This window comes from Vicia villosa, unplaced genomic scaffold (assembly GCF_029867415.1).
Source record: "Vicia villosa cultivar HV-30 ecotype Madison, WI unplaced genomic scaffold, Vvil1.0 ctg.001583F_1_1, whole genome shotgun sequence".
In the NCBI taxonomy this organism is placed as follows: domain Eukaryota; kingdom Viridiplantae; phylum Streptophyta; class Magnoliopsida; order Fabales; family Fabaceae; genus Vicia; species Vicia villosa.
Window position 1 is genome coordinate 454209 of NW_026705665.1, and position 23046 is coordinate 477254.

The following is a 23046-nucleotide window of genomic DNA, read 5'->3' on the forward strand; positions in this document are numbered from 1 at the left end:
CTTCAGTAAGATAGTGTAACACCCTTCTAAACCCCGCGGCAATTTAAATAAATTATATCAGAGTAAAAACATAAACGCAAGGGTGCCACAATTATTTAAAATAAATAAACCAACCATGGTCAAGTCATGCTTCATTAGGAAACGATTTACAAAAAACACAATCATGTTTATCACAGCGGAATAAGAAACAACATCAATATAACCAAATGGAAATATAATCCAACACCAATTAAAATAGAGTGTTACAAGATCAGAGCATGACCGACACGACCTAACATAGAACAGATAAACTCTACGAGTCATCCTCACCGAGCACTTATGCCGCTACTCCTCAATCTGAAAATGACAACATGTAAGGGTGAGTCTCATTCTCAATTAGTAAATATTATAAATTTCATAAGCAACAAGCATCATGATATACCGTTCACCCAATTATACATATTCAGATTCACATCTATTATTCATCAATTCACACAATAATAGGTTACCACACAAAACACAGAAATCCATACAATCATGTTATGACAAAATGCATATATGACACAACTGACACTATGAATGTGGTACCAAAATTCGTGAATCACATTCACAGGACTCCTCTCTATGATATTGCCCTTCAAATCATTCACACCCCACATGGGCACACGACTAACCTCATCGCTCACACCCCCATGGGCACACGATGACTGCTTACTAATCTTCGCACAATGGGAATTAGCCACCAACGATCCACTCATCAACGGGATCCATCATCAAATGCATATGAATGAATGAAACGCACATAACATACTTAAAAACATCACCGAATCACGATGAACAACTCATCTCAACACCACATCACCGAATAAGTATGTACATGTTTTCAACATCATTCAAATAGTCATGCATTCCTCACAATCATAATAATAATCACAACCAATTCATCATCACATCAAATACATTGTCACACCTATCTCATATGCACACAATGTTCAATTCTCATCAAGTAATTAAATCGAGTTTAGAGAAATAAAGTCGGCCACCGCCCATATTCATCATTCATCATATAAAATATTCAATTACTTGCACAACACCCAAAATGGCCCTAAGAAAGGATTCACGGATCAAAAGATACACAATTTTTAAGTTTTAGAAAAATTCTCGTTCAGCAAGGTTCGCCCAGCGACGCAAGGCAGAAGCGAATTCCTTCAGACCTTCGCTCAGTGGACCTCTAGAGACGTTAGACATAAGCTAACCAGATCAGGTCCTCCGCTCAGCGGACCCCCTTCGCTTAGCGGACCCCGCTCAGCAGACCTGCGATTTTACCGATTCTCAGGTATGCGCCAGACCTGCGATTTCACACCCTTTTCACCCAAAAACGATTCCAGACATCATATACAGGCATACAAACTTATTTTCTTTAATGCATCAATACCTTTAGTGCAATTTGAAAATAGAATTAGATGAGAGAGATATAAAGAAAGGTATCAAATCTTGGTATAAAAAATGTGAGATATTGGATCGAACTCTAGTATGGTCGAAGGGTAGCTTCTTGGTTCGACAGTTCGACAAGGTTAAGCATGACGTCGAAGGTTGCTCACATGCTGGTGTCGAAGTGTGCATGTTGTATTCGAAGATGGGTCGTGCATGCAGGTGTCAAATATGCTAGGGTTGTTAGCATGTTAAGTTAGGTTTTAGTGTTTAAACCCTAATTTGTTAAGTAAGCTTGTTTATTAAGTTGGCTTGTGTAATGGGCCTTGCTGAAAAAGCCCATTAGTTAGTATGTTAGGTTTTATTATAAATAACATACTAGTCTCTCATCATTGCTAAGCTGCAAATCCTAATTTAGGGTGAGAGAGGTTATTTGTTATTCTTGTAAACTTGTAATCTTGTTTTAAGAGAAAGTGAAAGAATAACAGTTATAACCAATTCTTGTGTTCTTCTTCTCCTCTCTAATTCCCTATTATACTTTGTTATTGGTATCGTTTTTCACAACAAATTGGTGCGGTGAGCATGGAGAAGATGCCTTCAACAAAGTATGAGATTGAAACGTTAAACGGAGTGAAGGATTTCGGTCTGTGGCGCTTGAAGATGAAAGCCCTACTGGTTCAGCAGGGTTGATTGGAAGCTTGGAAGGGAGAGGCAGCCATAAATGTTGCATTAACGGCAGCGGAGAAGACAACTATGACCGAGAAAGCACACAACGCAATTCTGTTGAGCCTTGGTGATAAGGTTCTACGAAAGGTATCAAAGAAGACGACAACGTCAGGGTTATGGGCGAAACTTGAAAGTTTGTATATGACCAAATCGCTAGAAATCGACTCTACCTGAAGCAGGCTTTGTATTCATTCAAGATGGTTGAAGACAAAGTGTTGGCTGAGTAGTTGGATATGTTCAACAAGCTGATTCCTGATTAAAGATTGATGATGAGGATCAAGCGCTGTTACTATTGTCCGCTTTGCCTCGATCACATGCTCACTTCAAAGAAACTCTCTTCTATGGAAGGGAGTCCCTGACGTTTGAAGAAGTTCAATCAACCTTGTATTCTAAGGATTTAAATGAACGAAAGGAGAATAAACCTTCGAATATTGGTAAAGGTTTGGCCGTTAAAGGAAAATTCTTGCGAAAGAATGGTAAGTTCGACAAGAAGGGCAAAAGCCAGTCGAAGTCTTACAGTGGCGAAGCATCTGGCATTCGATCACTACGCCAAATTTGGCTTTTAGCAGCACCCCTACGAAAGCGCTTTTAGGAAAAGCGCTGGCATAGGCTTCGCTAAAGACAAAATTAAAAAACACGCTAAAAAAGCGCTCTAATAGTGGGGGGGTATGAAAGCGCTTTTAAGAAGCGCTCTGGTAGGGGGGGGTTATGAGAGCGCTTTTCAAAAGCGCTCTGGTAGGGGGGGGGGGGGTACGAAAGCGCTTTACAAAAGCGCTCTGGTAGGTGGGGGGAACGTGGGGGGAACGAAAGCGCTTTTCAAAAGCGCTCTGGTAGGGGTGTTTAATGAGAGCGCTTTTTGTCAAAAGCGCTGGTATAGCCCAGGCTATGAGAGCGCTTTCCAGAAGCGCTTTAGTAGCCTTATTACTAAAATTAAAACCAAAAACACGCTTCTACTGTTTCTCACTTTCTCTCTTTCTTTTTCTCTCTGCACGCGAACCAGAAACCCCACCCCTCACCGTCGTCGGTCCTCCGTCAACCTTATCGGTCCTCCGTCAACCTTATCGGTCCTCCGTCCACCACCATCGCGCGAACTTCTTCTCCTCCGTCCACCACCATCGTTTCGTCTCCGTCTCTTCTCCTCTGGTAGCAACTTGCTTTGCGCCACCCAGGTATCACACTTCTCATAGCTTTTAACAAAACCCTAGATGTATCAATGTATCCTTGTGATTCTGAATTTGATGGAATGCTCTTTTCTTAAGGCCTTTGATATATATATATACATAATATTTCTGTTAGCAATTGCCTAGTTCCAGAAACGTGTGATTTTAGGTGATAGGGTTTGTTCCAGAAACTTCTAAGTGATAGGGTTTTGAGTTCTGTTGAACTGTGAAATGGTGGCTGTTGGATTGTTTGGGGTCTGCTTGTATGGTTTTCACAAAATATAAATTTAACCTCTTCTTATCTTTTGAGTTCTGTTCCATAGAGAGGCTCTTATTCTTAATTTGTGGTCTCCATTTATGTCCTTAGCCTCTTCTTATCTTAGTACAATTGAAATTGTGAGTCTCTTGTTATCTTAGTAGAATTGAAATTGTGAGTAAAGTTTCTTGACTGTTGTATAAGATAGTGGAGGAGGTGCAATATTTCTCTACCAATGATGATATATGTAGTGGATTTTGAGGCATGTCGGTATATACATACGTGTAAAGGTATATAACTAGCTAGTGGCATAACCGATGCCCATCATATATTTGGGCATAAAACTGAATATAAATTAAATGATATAAAAATGAATATATAATAGTATCAGTATGAACATAATTAAAAATGAAACATCTCATGAAACAGAGACCAGCACTAAAATCATACCATTCCCTCCATATGCCATAAAACTCACATTACAGACAGTTTTTCATTCATTAGAATTCACATGAAGTTATCCTACAATATTTCTCAATTTAGTGAAAAGGTAGTTACTACGAAGTTTCTAAGAAATAGCGCAGTTTCTAACTGTTTCTTTTGGGTCAAGCTTGTACAATATAAGTTTCTTTGTAGAAATGAATTTAAGAGCTTGTTAAGATTTAAATTCTTCAGCGTCTTTGATCTGTAGTGAGTCTTATACTTTGCATTTGATCAGTTGATAAGTATGAATTTTGTCAAGCAAACATTTTGCTTGTTAAGTCCAAATGATGTTGGGAAACTGCGCAAGGGCTTTGAGTGATATAACTATCATATTTATTATTATTAACAATGAAAGAAATTTTATGAAAATCCCATCTGATGGCAGCAGCTACAAGAGTTTTTTACTTGAGTATTTATTGAATTAGAGGAAAATGTTAGGTTATTTCCATTGAGGGAACTATTTGATGAATACATATCTGGAAGTTTGAGATGGACAGTACTGCACCAAACAGTATTATGCATATATATAAACTATATAATATATAATATATATTAGTAGTGGTGTATTTAATTAACTGCATCGTGTGTCTTGTGTTAGTAGTGTTAGTAGTGGTGTATTTAATTAACTGCATCATGAGCTATTCACCCATTCTTATTATAATCATACATTGAAAAAGCGCTTTTTCTGGAAAAAGCGCTCTCATAGGGGGGCCTACCAGAGCGCTTTTCCAAAAGCGCTTTTGTATGCTGCGTAATTTTTTATTTTTTTTTGCTTTTTTACTGGTCTTTGCCAGCGCTTTTACTAAGAAGCGCTCTTAAAGGGGGGTCTACCAGAGCGCTTTTTCCAGGAAAGCGCTCTTATAGGGGGTCCTACCAGAGCGCTTTTTCCAGGAAAGCGCTCTTAAAGGGGGGGTCTACCAGAGCGCTTTTAAAAGCGCTTTCGTAGCCTACGCCAGCGCTGGCTTTGGCAGCGCTTTAAAGCGCTGTTAAAGGCCAAAAAAAGCGCTGTGAAAGCCCTTGTACGGCGTAGTGGATGCTATCATTGTAAGAAGGAGGGTCACACAAGAAAGGTGTGCCCTGAACATCTGAAAGATCATGGAGGTAAGGATAATGGTAATGCAGCCATTGTTAAAGATGATTTTGAATCATCTGATGTTCTTGTGGTTTCAAGCAGTGACTCGAGAAGAGAGTGGATTATGGATTCAGGTTGCACTTGGCACATGACTCCAAAAAAAGACTTGTTCGAGGAATTATGTGATCAAGATGGTGGATCAGTATTGCTGGGAAACAACAAGGGTTGCAAGATTGCAGGTGTTGGATCTATGAGATTCAAGCTCCATGGTGAGTAAATAAGGTTGTTGATTGAAGCCAGGTATGTTCCTGATTTGAAGAGAAATCTGCTTTCTCTTGGTGAATTCGACAAGAATGGATATGTTTTCCAAGGAGAGAAAAGTATCCTAAGAGTCATGAAGGGTTCGAAGGAAGTCTTGAGAGGCGTGAAGAAACAAGGTTTGTATACCCTTGAGGTTGAAGTTGTAAGTGGTTTGACAAACGTTGCATCCACGAAACCATTGCCGAAGACAGAAATATGGCACATGAGATTGGGCCATGTCAGTGAAAGGGGTCTGGTCGAATTAAGGAAACAAAATCTTCTTGGTGGAGACAAAGTCGAAAAGCTGAAGTTTTGTGAACCCTGTGTACTTGGAAAATCTTGCAGAGTGAAGTTCAACAAAGGAAAACAAAGAACATATGGATCCCTTGACTACATCCATGCTGATCTTTGGGGGCCTGCAAGGTGTGCATCAGATTCTGGGGCGAGGTATTTTCTATCCATAGTAGATGATTATCCCAGAAAATTATGGGAATTCATCCAGAAGACTAAGGATGAAACTTTTGAGAAATTCAAAAGTTGGAAGACTCTGGTTGAAAATTAGACTGGCAGAAAGGTCAAGAGGTTGAGAACCGACAATGGCCTTGAATTTTGCAATGAGGCATTCGATAGTTTTTGTGCTGCCTCTGGTATTGCAAGGTGTCATACCCCAAAATTTACCCACCATATTTTCATATTTAAACTCAGCTGAATGTCAGAAGCACAAGACTTGATTGCATGCACACTCTCTTAATCAACTACCCTCAAACTAGGGTTTTGTTCTTCTCAAGGAGAAATCAAATTCTGATGCCTTAAATGGACCCCATGGCCTCTCATATGACTCAAAGGATCCTCATGCCCATTTTCAAGCTCTGATTCAAAAGATTGCTCACTCAATGGCCCAAACAATCAATAATCGACTGGTTGACCTAAAAGTTAAACTATGGCCAAACCACAGTCAAAACTTCTGATTTTTTGTCAACATCCTCATTTTGAAGTATAATTCACGATTTGATCAAGGATTGATCATGGTTCATCAAGGGAAGATCATAAATCAACAAATTCAGAAGTTTCTAAATTAGGGTTTTCTTAGAAAAAAGTCAACTGAACTTTGACCAGCCATAACTTCCACATGGAACATCAAAAATTTCCCATCCAAAGCCTATTCTAAAGGAAATTTCATTCTCTACAACTTTGATGTTGGGCCCAAGATCCAGAAATGCTTCCGCATAAGAGATATAAGCCAAAACATTACAGGTCCTTTTAAAGGTCAATCAAAAGTCATCTTTTTTGAATGAAGCATACATGAACATGGAATACTCAATTGAGATGAAACCAAATGGATCATTTAGAGGACACTCTAAGTTTTCTAAAAAGACCAAGAAAACCCCCAAATGATGAAATTGGAGTAAGATACAACTTGTGAAAGTTTGACAATTTTGGAAAGTTGGAAGGAGGGAAATACCAAGTAAATTCAAAAATTTTCCCAAATGGGCCTATAATTTCAAACCATCCACGTGATAGCAAGTTCATTAGAGGCCCAAAGATAATAAGATACTTATTTTATGAATTTTCTTTTATTTAAATTGAATTTATTCATTTAAATTCATTTTAAGTCAAAAGTAAATCAAATAAAATCATAAAAAAATATGTTATCAATCTTTCTCATTCATTTATTCAGATTCCAATCTCATCCAATGGCCATGATCAAAAGCAAAGTGTGCATAAAATAGCATGGTGTCTTATTTTAGAAAGATTTAATATGAATCTTTCTTCAAATCTCCATGTAATCAAAGGATTAATTTCTCTCCAAGTTTTAAAACCATAATCCACCTCATATATATATATATATATATATATATATATATATATATATATATATATATATATATATATATATATATATATATATACACACACACACACACATTGCTGCATCCTCATAGGAACGAAAATTGGGAAGCAAAAGGATAGGGTTCAAGCGTCTCCAAAATTTCTCAAACTAGGGCAAGTAAGAAGAAAGCGTTTCAACAAGTTTCAAGACAGAACAATCATCTAAATTCATTCTCCAGGTGATATAGCGTAAGAAGGCACTCTTAACCGAGTCTCATAACACGTATAACTATGGTTTCATGCTCCTCATATTCATTCATGTTTTTGTAGTTCGTATGTCATGATTCATTGGCTTTCAATACAAACTAACCATATATTTGAGTTCATAATGTTGTTTATAAGCTTTTGGGACCATCTTTTTGAAGTTTGGACGTAGAAATCAATGGATGCCATTGTTAGGGAAAGAATGGCCATGTCCTTCGTATCCCTATGTACAACGCTCGTTTGACCAAAAGGAGTCCATAATCGATCTCAGAAGTCGATTTTATGAGGTTCTGAGCACGTTTCTTTTGTTGTTGGTTTAATTTTTGAAGGTTTCTAAGCATGGCCATAGATGAATGCGAAGCTGGAAAAATCCGCAGGAAATTCCCTAAGAAATTCCGCAGGAAATTCCACAGGTCTAGAGGTTGAAGATGATGATTTGGCATGCTGACCGTTAGACCATGAGCGTGAAATGTTTCAATTGGCCAGTCAATCCCTTGGCCTCTCTCTCCACGCGCGTGCATCCGTTACTGGCTGGTCAAACTTTTCAGTAACTCTCTCTCCTTCCAATTGGTTTGCGCTGGGGCCCATTCCCAATTCGGTTGACTCTCCCATTTATCTTTCTCTTTTTGTATATAATATTTCTTAGGTATGTATATAAGAACAAAACATGTGCAGCAAGAGTGGTGGAAGGCAAGGATCTATTATCATACAAACCTGGATTCGAACCCAGGCTTTGTTCAATTACTAATTTTTTTGTTTTTATCCCATATGATCCAGTGCGCCTCACAAAAGGGGCACATATGGTACTCTCTCATGCATCCACCATAGGATCTCCATCCCAGCATATCCAACGCCCAGAACACGCTGGACCACCATACACCCTCAGTGAAAAACCACACTAGATTCCAGCTAAGTTTTCTAAATCTTATTTTATTTTTTTATTAATTACATAAATGCTTTTATTTATTTCTTTTCCTTCTAGTATAATTCTTTTTTCCCTTTATTTTTACTTATGTAATATTTTATTTTTTATATTTATTTATTTTTAATCGAAATACTCAATTTTTCTCATAAATATTAAAAGTAATTGTTTTAACAATAAAAATTATTATTTTTGTATATACTTTTAATCTATTATTTTTTATATTTGTTAACATCGAGGCATTTATAAGCCCTAATAGTCTTAGGTTTGTTGGTAGGTGTTGCCCGTTAACCTAGGTTAACTTTTGGCCCTTTCAGGGTTTGTTTTTGCCTTACCCTTTTTGCCTAGATTACTGATTTAATTTTTGATCTGCCACATTATAATTGTGGAGAACTTTAATGCACTAACTCATTTTTCTTCTTTATGCCAAATTTTCAGGGTTACCCCAATATCCTCCGACTACGCGCCATGGCAATCGAAAAGATAAGTTCTAATTCTTTTCTTATTTAAATTTTATTTTTTGCCTTATAGGTTAAATTAAGGTTTATTTTCAATGTCAAGGAATTCCACATACACTAACTTCTATTATTTTCCGTTTAATTCTTAGATGATCAGAGTCAATCAAGGGTTCGAGGAAGATCAAGGCATTCAAAATATGCGTAAATTAACTTTTGATCTCTCTTATTTTTTTGCATTTTATTTTTCTGTTACCCTATAAGGGTTTTATTGTAATAGGTTAGGTTTTATTTTTCTCCTTTTAATTTCCCCCATCCCCGCAGGTGTTTATTGTAATAGCGTAGGAAATTTTATTTCTACTTTAACTGCGTGGTTAGTAATTTAGGGAGTGATAACCATGAATTGAACATAGATCACTAATTTACAAGATAAATGTCATTGAAGTAAACCACATGATTGTGCACCCACACACCTTTAGGGTAATCCCTCTTGTTGCCTTATATTGTTGCCTTGTTGCCTTAATTATTGTTTCCTTTAAATAGTCAAGTCCCTCGATTCTTAGGATACCTAAAGCAATGTTGCCTGTTGCCTTCAAAGTTATTGAAACTCTCTTGAGGTTGCCTTATAAAGAATAATTGTCCCAATCGCTAAGATATCCTCGCATGATGCCTAAAAATATTAAATGACTATTATATCCTTCCCTTAGACTACCTGCCCTCTTTATGGCAAGGGACAGTCTTATGGCGAACGATACTTTTCTCGATGACCCTTCAACATCCAATTGAAAGACTTCCTGCCCTCTCATGGTATGGATAGACCCTTTCTCCCGAAAGGCTAAAAGAACGTTTTTTCAAACTTAGGGTAGGTAACTTTTAATTGCTTGCTCAATTCACATTCAAATTCAAAAATCCTTTTTTCCACTTCTTTTCAAAAATCAAATTCAAAAAGACTATGCTTATTTACAAGCTAAAGTTCTTCTTCGAAATCTTTTCTTATTCACACACGACACTTCAAACTCTTTTCAAACAAACAAACAAGTGAGCTAAGCAATTAAGAGCCCATGGATAACCATGGATACAAAGGGTGTCTTACACCTTCCCTTTGTATAACCTACCCCCCGAAATCAAAATCTTTTTAAAGGCCTTTTTCTGTTCTTTTAGCCTTTCTATATATTGGATAAAATAAAAGTCGGTGGCAACTCTTGCTTACTGTACATTTCAAATAAAGTCAGTTCACCGTATTACACAAGGCACAAAACTACTGCAGGTACTCCACAACAAAATGGTTTGGCTGAAAGGTTTAATCGAACTATTTTGGAGAGAGTCAGATGTATGTTGACTAGTGCTGGGTTAAAGAAGGTGTTCTGGGCTGAGGCTGTTTCGACAGCAACATATCTGATAAACAGATGTCCTTCGACAGCGTTAGATATGAAGACACCTGAAGAAGTTTGGTCGGGACATCCACCAGATCTCGACAAACTGAGAGTATTTGTCTATGTAGCCTATGCTCACATTAGGCAAGACAAGGTTGAACCTAGAGCTTTGAAATGCATGTTCATGTATACTCTTGTATTGTCTGGATTGTTTCTCTTGCAGGTTGCTCATGTGGTTCATGAAAATATTACTTTAAAATTAAGATTTATGATTTTCACAAAATTCCGTTGATGATATTTCATCAGAGATTAAAAGATAAAAGATCGATCGTATGTGCAATAAAGTAAATTTACGCCAACTTAGCTAAATTTAATGATATAACTTAATAATTTGAGTAATTAAAATTCAACGTTCCTATTATACATGTCTATTTGACATGAGAAATAAAATGCAAAATTAAAAAAAAAAAAAAACATTATAAATGGGAAAGTTAGTTTTAGTCATTTGAATGTAAAATGTCTGTCATCTATAAAATGAAGAAGACATAACATTTTTAAAAATGTTAAGATAAAAGTAAAGGAACTATAAAATAATTATTGAATTTTATTCATTGGTTTCACTTTTTAAAATTAAATAGCACCGTCTTATATATTATTTTTTTAATATTCAAAGGTCATTTAAATTGTTGAAAAATATATTTAATCAGAGTTGTGAATTTTTGTGTTGAAACAACATCATCCACGTCATCTAACATTACCACATCAAATATGATTTTATGTGTAATCTCTAAAAAGATGAAAGTTCTTTCTAATAATAAAAGCATGGATGTGTAAAATATTTGGAATGTTGACTAATCAAATATTAAATGTTTACTGCAGAACTTCAATTGTATTGAACATTATTCTGTTCTCTCTACATACTGGACAAAAGAAGATTGTTCACGAGATTTGAGCACTGTGGTTGTTTGTAAATCTGTCGAAAAACAAGGTAAAAATCATATCCATGCTTCGTAGCCTTTATTCCGTTTATTTTTTCAGATTTTTATCCTTCTCTTGGTTATGGTTTCTTCAAAGATATTAATTGAACTCTTATTGATTTTTGCTTGGTTTTCTTCATAGTTAAAAGGTCATCATTATATTAATGCTAGTGTATATATATTTTGTCTTTAAGAAGGTTTAGTCACTAACAACTTCATATAAAATCTTTATGCATTTTAGTTTTACTTTTGTTAGAGAACAACTTATAATTGTTGTCATTCTTAATATTTCCATGGTTAGCTTATAAGCTTAAAATTGATATATATTAATAATTTTAATATATATTAATTTTATAAAGTTTATTGAAAACTTTAAATATTTTTCCTGCCTTTTTTTCAATTATTTCATCATTGTTTATATTATTTTCTTGATAAGCAACTATATTAATAATAATAAAGAGTACAAGGAGTACTCTTCCCAAAACAGTCAACAAGTTATTTTAAAGTTATTTTAGTTGTTCCAAAAGGACCTCGCAGCATTCATAAAAGTTACACACTCTATTCCTCTTTGAATCCATAGCCAACCATAACCAAAAATTTAATTTTACATAGAAATCTACTTCACTAACAACTCACGTTTAGTTTGGAGTTTATGGTTGAGTAGGAATGAAATTATTTTTAACAATTCTTCTTGCAACTCTCGTGATATACTTTGGAGTTGTAAAGTGCTTGTTTGGAGGTAGTCGTGTATCGGGAAAAATTACAAATCCAAATTGTAACTTCTATGAGATTAACAAAAACCATTTGTTTTACTTAAGTTAGATTCCATTTGGGGTGTGATTTTCTTTTTTGGCTTTTTTTCGCCTCTTTGTAACTGGGTTTCTAGAACTTTAGTTCTAAATTAATACAACTTGCTTTAAAAAAAAACTCACATTTCATTTTTAAAAATACATTCATTCCTCATTGTCCATAAGTTCTATGTTGTTGCCATCAAAATGATGCTTTCTTTATGTTTCCTACTTATTCCTTTATGAGAGTAAAATAGAATCAAATGGATCTATCCCCTTTGAGATTGATTTGTTCATCCATGTGTGAACTTGTTGCCATACCAAAGCTGACAGATAACAATTGAAAAACAAATGCATGATGTCTTCATCAGATCCTGCACAAAAAAATACATCCGTTTTTCGACAGAGTTTGGAATTATTGCTCTTTTTATCAATTGAACTCTTGTCGACAGTCTGTCAAGCAAAAGTCTCCAAGTGAACACTTGATCTTCATAGGAGCTTTAACTTCCCACATCACTTCAATTGTTTCTATCAATTTAGCATCTAATTATGAAATTTCTTCTACCTGCATCAACTATCTATAGGAAAACTATTCTTCTTTATAGTGAATACAAATTATAAGCTATGAAGATCAGATTGTTCAAAGCTCTATGTTGATTTTTTTTTTTCGTAAAATATTTTAAGGAAGATAACATGTGTGTAAAAGAATAAACCAAGTTTTGTCTTTTGTGAAATTTTGCTCTTGCTAATTGAAGTTAAAATTTTTAACTCATGAAGACTCTTTAAAATTAACACCATTTTTTGTAGACTAATCATGTCTAGATATCAGTGGACTTAGAATCGTCGTATTTTTCAAGATCAACTAGTATTGCAATGTTACTAGTCTCTAAAGTATGAAATCCATAAATTTAGTCATTAATTTATAAGAAAATTTGCAATGTTAACCTTAGCATCTATATATGAAAATTTGGTGGTTTATTCTATCATTTCTCAATCTTAATATTAAAAGTTCTTTCTAATTTTAAAAGCATGGATGTTTAGAATATGTGGAATTTGGACTAATCAAATATTAAATGTTTATTGCAGAATTTCAATTGTATTGAACATTAATTTGTTCTCTCTACAGACTGGACAAAAGAAGAAGACTTTTCACAATATTTGAGCAAAGTGGTTGTTTGTAAATCTGTTGAAAAACAAGGTAAAAATCATACCCTTGCTTAGTTGCCTTTAATCTGTTGATTTTTGCTAGCTTTTCTTCATAATTACAAGGTCATCATCATATATTATAAACAAAATGACATGTAAGGTTTCATGCTAGTGTATATATATTTTGCCTTTAATAAGTTTTAGGCTATGAACAACTTCATATAAAATCTTTTATACATTTTTTTATATTTTTGTTAGAGGTCAGCTTATAATTGTTGTCATTCTTAATATTTCCTTTTTTGATATGGACTGCCTCTGTCCGTAATGTGTAAGAGAGAGATATGAATCTTATTAGTTTTATAAATCTTATTGAATACCTTTTTTCTTTGCAATATTTTCATTTTTTGGTTAATGTTTGTATATTTTTGAAAGATGAAATTGAAGATTTAAAATACTATATAAAAATTAAATACAAGTGTATATCGTTGTAAAATACCGATACTAACACGACAACACTAGTAATAATTTAAATAAAATAAAAATTAAATATAATCACAAGTGTATTTTGCTAGTATACTATGTAATGTCTATTTGAAGTTTTATTATACATTTATGGCTAAATTTGATTTATTGAAATTTTTTAAATGGAAAGTTTCCTAGCTGGTTTGGGGAAGTCATTTGTGGAGAAAATGATAAATGGAGCAATAGCAGAATTACGTCATGTATTTTGCTTCACATGCATTGTTAATGAATTCGAAGAAGAAAAAGTTTTACTAAAAGAAGAAATAAAAACATTGGAGCAACGCGCTAAAGTGGCAGCAGGAAGAGATAAAGATATTCTTGCTAATGTTCATTATTGGAAAGAGAAAGTTGATAAGCTCATCCAAGAGGACATCAAAACAAAACAAACATGTTTTTTGGGCTTATGCGCTGATTGCATGTGGCGATATAAAAGAGGAAAGGAGTTGGCAAATAACATGGAGGAGATTAAACATTTGATAAATAAGGGAGAAAAATTTGAAAATATTGAACGTTTTCAATCTAAAGATTACATTTCTTTTAAAAGTAGAGAGTCTAAATATAGAGAGCTTATGGATGCACTACTAGATGACAAAAACTATACGATTGGATTGCAAGGTATAGGGGGCATCGGAAAAACTACATTGGCCAAAACATTGGGTAAAGAATTAAAGATATCTGAACAATTCACTCATGTAATCATTACAACAATGTCATTTACACCTGATACAAAAAAAATTCAAGATGATATTGTTGGTCCTTTTGGACTGGAATTGGGGAACTATAATGACTCATACAGGCCCGAAAAAGTATGGCGGATATTAACAAGTGGTGAGAAAATTCTTCTTATAATGGATGATGTGTGGGATCAAGACCCGCCTCTTGATTTTGATCTAATAGGGATTCCAAAAAAAGACAGTCACAATGGATGCAGAGTTCTTATAACCACACGGAGTAAACAAGTATTACAAAAAATGAATTGTGATAAGAAGATTGAATTGGAGCTATTATCGGAAGAAGAAGCATGGGATATGTTCAAAACGTACGCCGGTATAAACAATAGTTTTTCAAAAAAATTGATTACTAAGGGACGTGAAATTGCTAAGGAATGCAAACAATTACCGATTGCAATTGTAGTTATCGCTGGAAGTTTAAATGGCCAACAAGATCGTAAGCACCAGTGGGATGCTACGCTAAAATCATTGAAGAAAACTGTATCCATGGATGATGTCGATAAAGATAAGGTTGAAATTTATAAATGTTTGAAGTCTAGCTATGATGGTATGAAGGATGAAAAAGTCAAGGGATTGTTTCTCCTATCTTCTCTATTCCCAGAAGATAAAGAAATTTCTATTGAAATTCTAACTAGACTAGGCATAGGAACAGGCCTTTTTGGGAAGAATTACGGTAGGTACAATGATGCTCGAAACGAAGTAGGTGTAGCTATATATAAACTCATAGATTTGTGTTTGATGGTGGGGGTCGGTGAAGAACATGTAAAAATGCATGATTTGGTTCGTGAAGCGGCTCAATGGACAGCATACAAAGAGATTCGATGTGTGAAATTATCGAACAAAGATGAAAAATCATCAGTTGAAAAGGAAAAAAATATGAAATATTTATTTTGTGAAGGGAAGTACATGGATTTGTTTTCTTGGAAGTATGATGGTTCCAAACTTGAGACTCTAATTCTTGACGTGAAAAGGGATGAAGACCGTAAACGTATGGAAGCCCGAAGTTATTTCTTTGAAAATATTGACCATCTTCAAGTTCTGTACTTTTCAAGTCATACAAATAAACCCCAATCATTACCAGATTCATTTTGTAACAGCCCGAATTTTATTATTTGGCTAATTAAATTAAATAAGGATTTATTTACTTAATTTGGACGAAGTTTAATAATTAATTGGATCGTCAGTGTTATTGAGAAACATGTTCGGATTATTAAGTGAAGTTGGAATTTATTCAGTTAATCGGGAATTAATAAAGTGGAGTATGTAGAGAAATAATATTAGAAATAATATTATTATTGGATTTTATTTATTTGAGATAAAGTCGGATTTAATTGGATTAATCGGAAAATAATATTAAGGGTAATAATATTATTTGTTGGAGCATCATTAATTATTTGACTACTCTATTTTATTAATTGGGCCTATTTATTGGAGTGATAAGCAATTGGGGGGTGTTATTAATTTTAAAGCCCAATATAATACATAAGGATAGTAAGAGAGGAAATAAGGGGTAGAGACATCATTTTCATTTTCTGGTTGTCAAGAATAGAAGTGGAGGAGAGGAACAAGAAGAGGAAAGCTAGGGTTTTGGAGGAGAAATCAAGAGGTAAGGGGGAGAATCCCAAATCATTATGGGTTAGTATATGGGGATGATGGGTAGAGTTAATATGATTAGATTTTGTTATTAAAACCTGGAAGTTTTCTGTGAATAACATGTTTGGTTACTCTATTAAAGCACTGTTTTATTATGGCTGTATATAATGGAACCGGAAGAAAAGAAAGAATGGAATGACAATAAAATTGGATAGAAATGTTATTTGACTTGTTTCCATTCTCTTGCTTATCCGATACAGTAGCTAGTTTGGGTAAAATACAAACCGCATAGAAGAAATGGTAAAAGAAAACGTGATGATGTATATCATACTCTAGTGATAGCATTGGCTAATATACTAGTACTTGGCCAATTAATAAAAGTGAATTACTGTAGCATTCGGTTCATTGTTTAAAAGAAAACAAAAAGAAGAGAATCTGCATATGCTTGGTGTTTAAAAATTGAAACGTGGCTAGCCTATTTCCCTTTAATGTGATGTAGCTACTGCTTGGACCAAAGAAAAGTGTGCATATTCCTAATTGCTTATCTTCTTCTCAAACAATTAATATAAAACTCATGTGTAGTGCTACTTGGCAAACTTATACCATATATTGCGGTACATGCTTGCTGTTTCTTTCCTTGATTGATAGCTATTGGCCAAATAAAAGTGCCCTGTTTCATTTGTTTATTTCCTTTATTCATTCATTGGGCTGATGATGTTAATTTACTAGACACCATCACTTGAACACCAACACATTGAGTGATAGGAAGTGCCACTAGTACTAGCTATTTGGTCAAATAATATTGTGAGCCATAATATATATATTATTTAATGGAAAGGGCTGCCATCGGTTTTGCCATTGGCCAACTGAACACGTGAAAGCATGCTGAAGATATAGATATGGCTATTGTTCACCTACCATTGGCCAACTAAAAGAAAACAAACACCACTTGTAGTCATTCTTTTTACTGTAGCGATAACCTACAAATGTGTAGTTGTTATGACCACTAGTTGTAGCTCCTTGAACAATTGAATGGTACAATGAACATGTGAATCCTTGCATAGGTTTAAAGATTACATACTAGCACATGGAAGGTCACGTTTTTGGTCATTGAACCAAATAAGTATGTGAATCACCTTCACACTCCATTAATAGCCACATATGATAATATAGTTAGATTAATTAGTAATTAGGTATGTTGAATGGAATTGAATTTCTAGGAAAGATATTATGTTCCTAATAAAAATAGTGGTTGGAATGTATTTCTATTATGGTCCTATAATTGAAATTTAGAAATAGTTAGATGATAAAAATACTAATGTCTTGTTGGTTTAATATGAAAGTGAGTAAACCTTATGAAATTGACAAATAGTGAGTTAGCATATGATAGTGTTAATCAATAGTGTTGATTGAAATGTTGGATTGGAATTGTGTGTTGACTATTATATGTGAATAATGCTTATGTGATGAGAATGTCGTGTACAATATTGTGGATAATTCATTGAGTGAATTATTGGGATATGCTAAATATTAAGATGGTAGAGATGATCTTAATTGCATATGTTTGATTAACATTGTACATACATTCATATCATGGATGCCTTGAAACAAAGGTGGTTTGCTTTGAAACATAAGCGAGGCTTAGATTCTAAAGTGAATCGGAAGCGGTAAACTATATGTTTACGTTTGGTGGGCTTTGGTCTTGTCCGGATCGGAAGCGTGGCTTGGATTCTAGATATTGAATCGGAAAGCGGTGAAACTTTGGGTTCACAATTCGGTACCACATGCATAGCGTCACATATCTTGCATTGAGTCACATTAAAATTATGCGATAATTGAGTATGTGAAGTTGATGTAGTTGTGATATGTGTATGAGTTGATAATTGAAACGAGTGAAGTTTGAATACATATTTGATTCGATGTGTGAATATGTGAGAATTATGATTGTGTACTTAATTGGGAATATAATAGTAGAATTGAAATATTATACTATTTAAGCTTGTGTATACTCGATAACATGTGAATCATGTGTTGATTTCTATTATATATTCCGTTTTACATACTATGACTAATTACTTGAAGTATTAATTTAACCATTGTATTCTGTTATACTTTCTTCATAATGGTTCGTATTCTCACCCTTCTGTTTTAATGTTGCCCTCGTTTGGCGACATGCAGGTTCTGAAGTTTAGTAGCCGCGTGTAATCTAGCCGGAGGTTCTTCCTTGGTTATTGGAGACTAGGTAGTGAGTCGATGCTCTGGTCATGTAACACTGGGTAGACTAGGTGTATTGAACTCATGTTATATTTGCGTATGTATTATGCTATGACTGGTGAACTTATTTATTAGTTACATGTCTTTTGAGAGGTTTACAAGCCAAACCATTTTGATTATGTTTATGTTGAATTGAGATTTATTAGTCGATGTATGATCATGGTATGGGACATGAATCATTATAAATCACATGAGTATCATATATTTCTGCTGTGAATGCATATTCAGGTTAAATTGTGATTTGATATTGAGTGTTATTAAAAATGACCAGGAGTATTGTGCTGTATAGATAAATGCTGTCAGTTTTTTTAAAGGTTTTTAGTTCTTCTAAAAGCATCAATGTGACGCCCTTTTGAATTATATGCATGTTATTCTCTGATTATTTGTTAAATATTTTGGGGTATAGAAAGGGGTGTTACATTAGTGGTATCAGAGCATGGTCGACCAGTTGGTCAAGGTTATTAATGTCTTTTATCCTGTTGTATTTGATTCGTGTATCTGACACGATCGATACTGTTTTTTTTTCTGGTTGTTTGGTTGTTTAGGACGATGGCTGCGGGAAGGAATGTTGACATTAATGTTGAGGCAATGATGAGGTGGACTGGTGCGATTGGACAAGCGCCGCAAGAGAATGTCGGTTATGGAGGAAAGGATGAATTCCCTGCTTTTGGGGACTTTCGAAGGTGCTAACCGCCGATCTTTGAAGGAGGGTATGGACCGGACAAAGTGCACGCATGGATGAGAGAAATCGAGAAGACCTTTCAAGTCGTGAGTTGTACTGATGTACAGAAGGTACAGTTTGGTACTCACATGCTGACAAAAGAAGCTGACGTTTGGTGGAGTAATACTGTGCGGAGATTTAAAATAGAAGATATTGAAGTTACTTGGACTCTTTTCCGTGATGCATTTTTGGGAAACTATTTTCCAGAAGATGTGCGTGAAAAGAAAGAAATGAGGTTTCTACAGTTGAAACGAGGAGGAGAACAGTTCCGTGAGAAATCGTATGATGACATGAGGGAACAATCTGGTCTTGGCAAGAAGTCAAGTGGGGGAGGAGCTTCTACTCTGATTAAGTGCTACAGGTGTGGCGAGACGGGTCACAAAACTGTTGATTGTGGAGTTTGTTCGAGTAGGATTTGCTACAGTTGTGGTGAGCAAGGACACAATTGTGCCATGTGCGATAAGCCAAAGAAGGATCAAGCGAAAGGAAAAGTGTTTGCGTTGTCTGGTGCTGAGACTACTTCTAAGGATAAGTTAATCTGAGGTACGTGCTTTATTATTGATAATGGTGCAACGCATTATTTCATTTTTTTTGGATTGTGCTGTAAGATTGGATCATGTTTTATCTGTTATGCATGGAAGTGTAGTTATTGATGCAACTGCGGTGGCTTTGTTTCTATTTCTTTTACGTGTTTGAATTATTCGTTGAGCATCTTTGGTAGAGATTTTGAGAATTGATGTAATTTGTTTTCCGTTAGACCAAGTTGATGAGAATTTTGGTGTGAATTGGTTGGAGTTGAATCAACTAATTATAACTTTAAGAGAGATTTTGAATCTTGGGGTTTTAAGTGACTTCGAGTGTGAGTTCTGAAGGAACACTATTTTGGTTTAGTAATGATGGTTTATGTTTCATTATGATTGTCGACTGTCTATTGGCAAATTGAGGACTTGATCACCCTTAATCTATTGTTGATAGAAGACGAGATCGTATTGGACGAGATAGACTTGTCTTACTAACTTGGTAGCGTGTAAAGCGACTAAGGAGAAGTTGAAGAGTAGATTTGAAGAATTGTTTGAGAAGAAGTTCATTGTCTGAGTGTATAGTCGTAGAGTTACCCCTGTTCGTCGAGTAAGAAGAAGGAAGGTTCTACGAGGTAATGTTTCTTGAGGATATTTGATTCAAAGAGCGACGATGATCATGTTTAACATTTAAGGATTGTGTTATCGGTGCTGAAAGAGAAGAAGGTTATGTAAAGCTTTCTGAATGTGAGTTTTGGTTGGAAGAAGTGAATTTTCTTGGATATGGGATTTCGAGTTGAGGTGTGCTGATGCTGATATCGATGAGTAGTAGCTTACGCTTCAAGGTAACTTAAATTTCATAAGAGAAATTATTCGATGTATGTATTGGAGTTGTTCACAATTGTGTTTGTTTTGGAATGTAAGAGGCATTGTTTGTGTGGATCCAGGTTTGATGTGTTGAGTGATTACAAGAGTTAAATATGAGGTAAACAAGACGAGTAGAATTTCGAAGGATTTTAATCTTTGGTTTGAATTACCACCCTGGAAAAGTGAAGGTTGTGGCCGATGCATTGAGTAGGAAATGATTTTATATAAGTTATGTTGAGAATTTAAGAATTGGAAATCGTTGGAACGATTTAGAGGGTTGAGATGGTTGTGTCGACTGAATTTTCGAGGGCGAAAATATTTTAAGTGGGGGAGAGTTGTAACAGCCCGAATTTTATTATTTGGCTAATTAAATTAAATAAGGATTTATTTACTTAATTTGGACGAAGTTTAATAATTAATTGGATCGTCAGTGTTATTGAGAAACATGTTCGGATTATTAAGTGAAGTTGGAATTTATTCAGTTAATCGGGAATTAATAAAGTGGAGTATGTAGAGAAATAATATTAGAAATAATATTATTATTGGATTTTATTTATTTGAGATAAAGTCGGATTTAATTGGATTAATCGGAAAATAATATTAAGGGTAATAATATTATTTGTTGGAGCATCATTAATTATTTGACTACTCTATTTTATTAATTGGGCCTATTTATTGGAGTGATAAGCAATTGGGGGGTGTTATTAATTTTAAAGCCCAATATAATACATAAGGATAGTAAGAGAGGAAATAAGGGGTAGAGACATCATTTTCATTTTCTGGTTGTCAAGAATAGAAGTGGAGGAGAGGAACAAGAAGAGGAAAGCTAGGGTTTTGGAGGAGAAATCAAGAGGTAAGGGGGAGAATCCCAAATCATTATGGGTTAGTATATGGGGATGATGGGTAGAGTTAATATGATTAGATTTTGTTATTAAAACCTGGAAGTTTTCTGTGAATAACATGTTTGGTTACTCTATTAAAGCACTGTTTTATTATGGCTGTATATAATGGAACCGGAAGAAAAGAAAGAATGGAATGACAATAAAATTGGATAGAAATGTTATTTGACTTGTTTCCATTCTCTTGCTTATCCGATACAGTAGCTAGTTTGGGTAAAATACAAACCGCATAGAAGAAATGGTAAAAGAAAACGTGATGATGTATATCATACTCTAGTGATAGCATTGGCTAATATACTAGTACTTGGCCAATTAATAAAAGTGAATTACTGTAGCATTCGGTTCATTGTTTAAAAGAAAACAAAAAGAAGAGAATCTGCATATGCTTGGTGTTTAAAAATTGAAACGTGGCTAGCCTATTTCCCTTTAATGTGATGTAGCTACTGCTTGGACCAAAGAAAAGTGTGCATATTCCTAATTGCTTATCTTCTTCTCAAACAATTAATATAAAACTCATGTGTAGTGCTACTTGGCAAACTTATACCATATATTGCGGTACATGCTTGCTGTTTCTTTCCTTGATTGATAGCTATTGGCCAAATAAAAGTGCCCTGTTTCATTTGTTTATTTCCTTTATTCATTCATTGGGCTGATGATGTTAATTTACTAGACACCATCACTTGAACACCAACACATTGAGTGATAGGAAGTGCCACTAGTACTAGCTATTTGGTCAAATAATATTGTGAGCCATAATATATATATTATTTAATGGAAAGGGCTGCCATCGGTTTTGCCATTGGCCAACTGAACACGTGAAAGCATGCTGAAGATATAGATATGGCTATTGTTCACCTACCATTGGCCAACTAAAAGAAAACAAACACCACTTGTAGTCATTCTTTTTACTGTAGCGATAACCTACAAATGTGTAGTTGTTATGACCACTAGTTGTAGCTCCTTGAACAATTGAATGGTACAATGAACATGTGAATCCTTGCATAGGTTTAAAGATTACATACTAGCACATGGAAGGTCACGTTTTTGGTCATTGAACCAAATAAGTATGTGAATCACCTTCACACTCCATTAATAGCCACATATGATAATATAGTTAGATTAATTAGTAATTAGGTATGTTGAATGGAATTGAATTTCTAGGAAAGATATTATGTTCCTAATAAAAATAGTGGTTGGAATGTATTTCTATTATGGTCCTATAATTGAAATTTAGAAATAGTTAGATGATAAAAATACTAATGTCTTGTTGGTTTAATATGAAAGTGAGTAAACCTTATGAAATTGACAAATAGTGAGTTAGCATATGATAGTGTTAATCAATAGTGTTGATTGAAATGTTGGATTGGAATTGTGTGTTGACTATTATATGTGAATAATGCTTATGTGATGAGAATGTCGTGTACAATATTGTGGATAATTCATTGAGTGAATTATTGGGATATGCTAAATATTAAGATGGTAGAGATGATCTTAATTGCATATGTTTGATTAACATTGTACATACATTCATATCATGGATGCCTTGAAACAAAGGTGGTTTGCTTTGAAACATAAGCGAGGCTTAGATTCTAAAGTGAATCGGAAGCGGTAAACTATATGTTTACGTTTGGTGGGCTTTGGTCTTGTCCGGATCGGAAGCGTGGCTTGGATTCTAGATATTGAATCGGAAAGCGGTGAAACTTTGGGTTCACAATTCGGTACCACATGCATAGCGTCACATATCTTGCATTGAGTCACA

General features: G+C 34.7%; 1 protein-coding gene across 2 annotated transcripts; it reads left to right on the forward strand.

Moving 5' to 3' along the window:
- The first annotated feature begins 11112 nt into the window (after window positions 1-11112).
- LOC131635880 (disease resistance protein RPS5-like) lies at window positions 11113-18823 on the forward strand. 2 transcript variants are annotated; one of them, XR_009293896.1, is made up of 3 exons: window positions 11113-11239; window positions 13103-13214; window positions 18187-18823. XR_009293896.1 is itself a non-coding variant. In XM_058906513.1 (3 exons), the coding sequence occupies exon 3, from the start codon at window positions 13852-13854 to the stop codon at window positions 15562-15564; it is 1713 nt and encodes a 570-aa protein (XP_058762496.1). In that variant the 5' UTR covers window positions 11113-11239; window positions 13103-13214; window positions 13815-13851; the 3' UTR covers window position 15565. The 2 variants fall into 2 exon arrangements, 1 of the variants encoding a protein (XP_058762496.1); XM_058906513.1 differs by lacking the exon at window positions 18187-18823 and adding an exon at window positions 13815-15565.
- Window positions 18824-23046: the final 4223 nt, after the last annotated feature.

Coding starts and splice junctions, on each gene's coding strand:
- LOC131635880 (XM_058906513.1), top strand. CDS start 13,852: ATGATAAATGGAGCAATAGCAGAATTACGTCATGTATTTTGCTTCACA.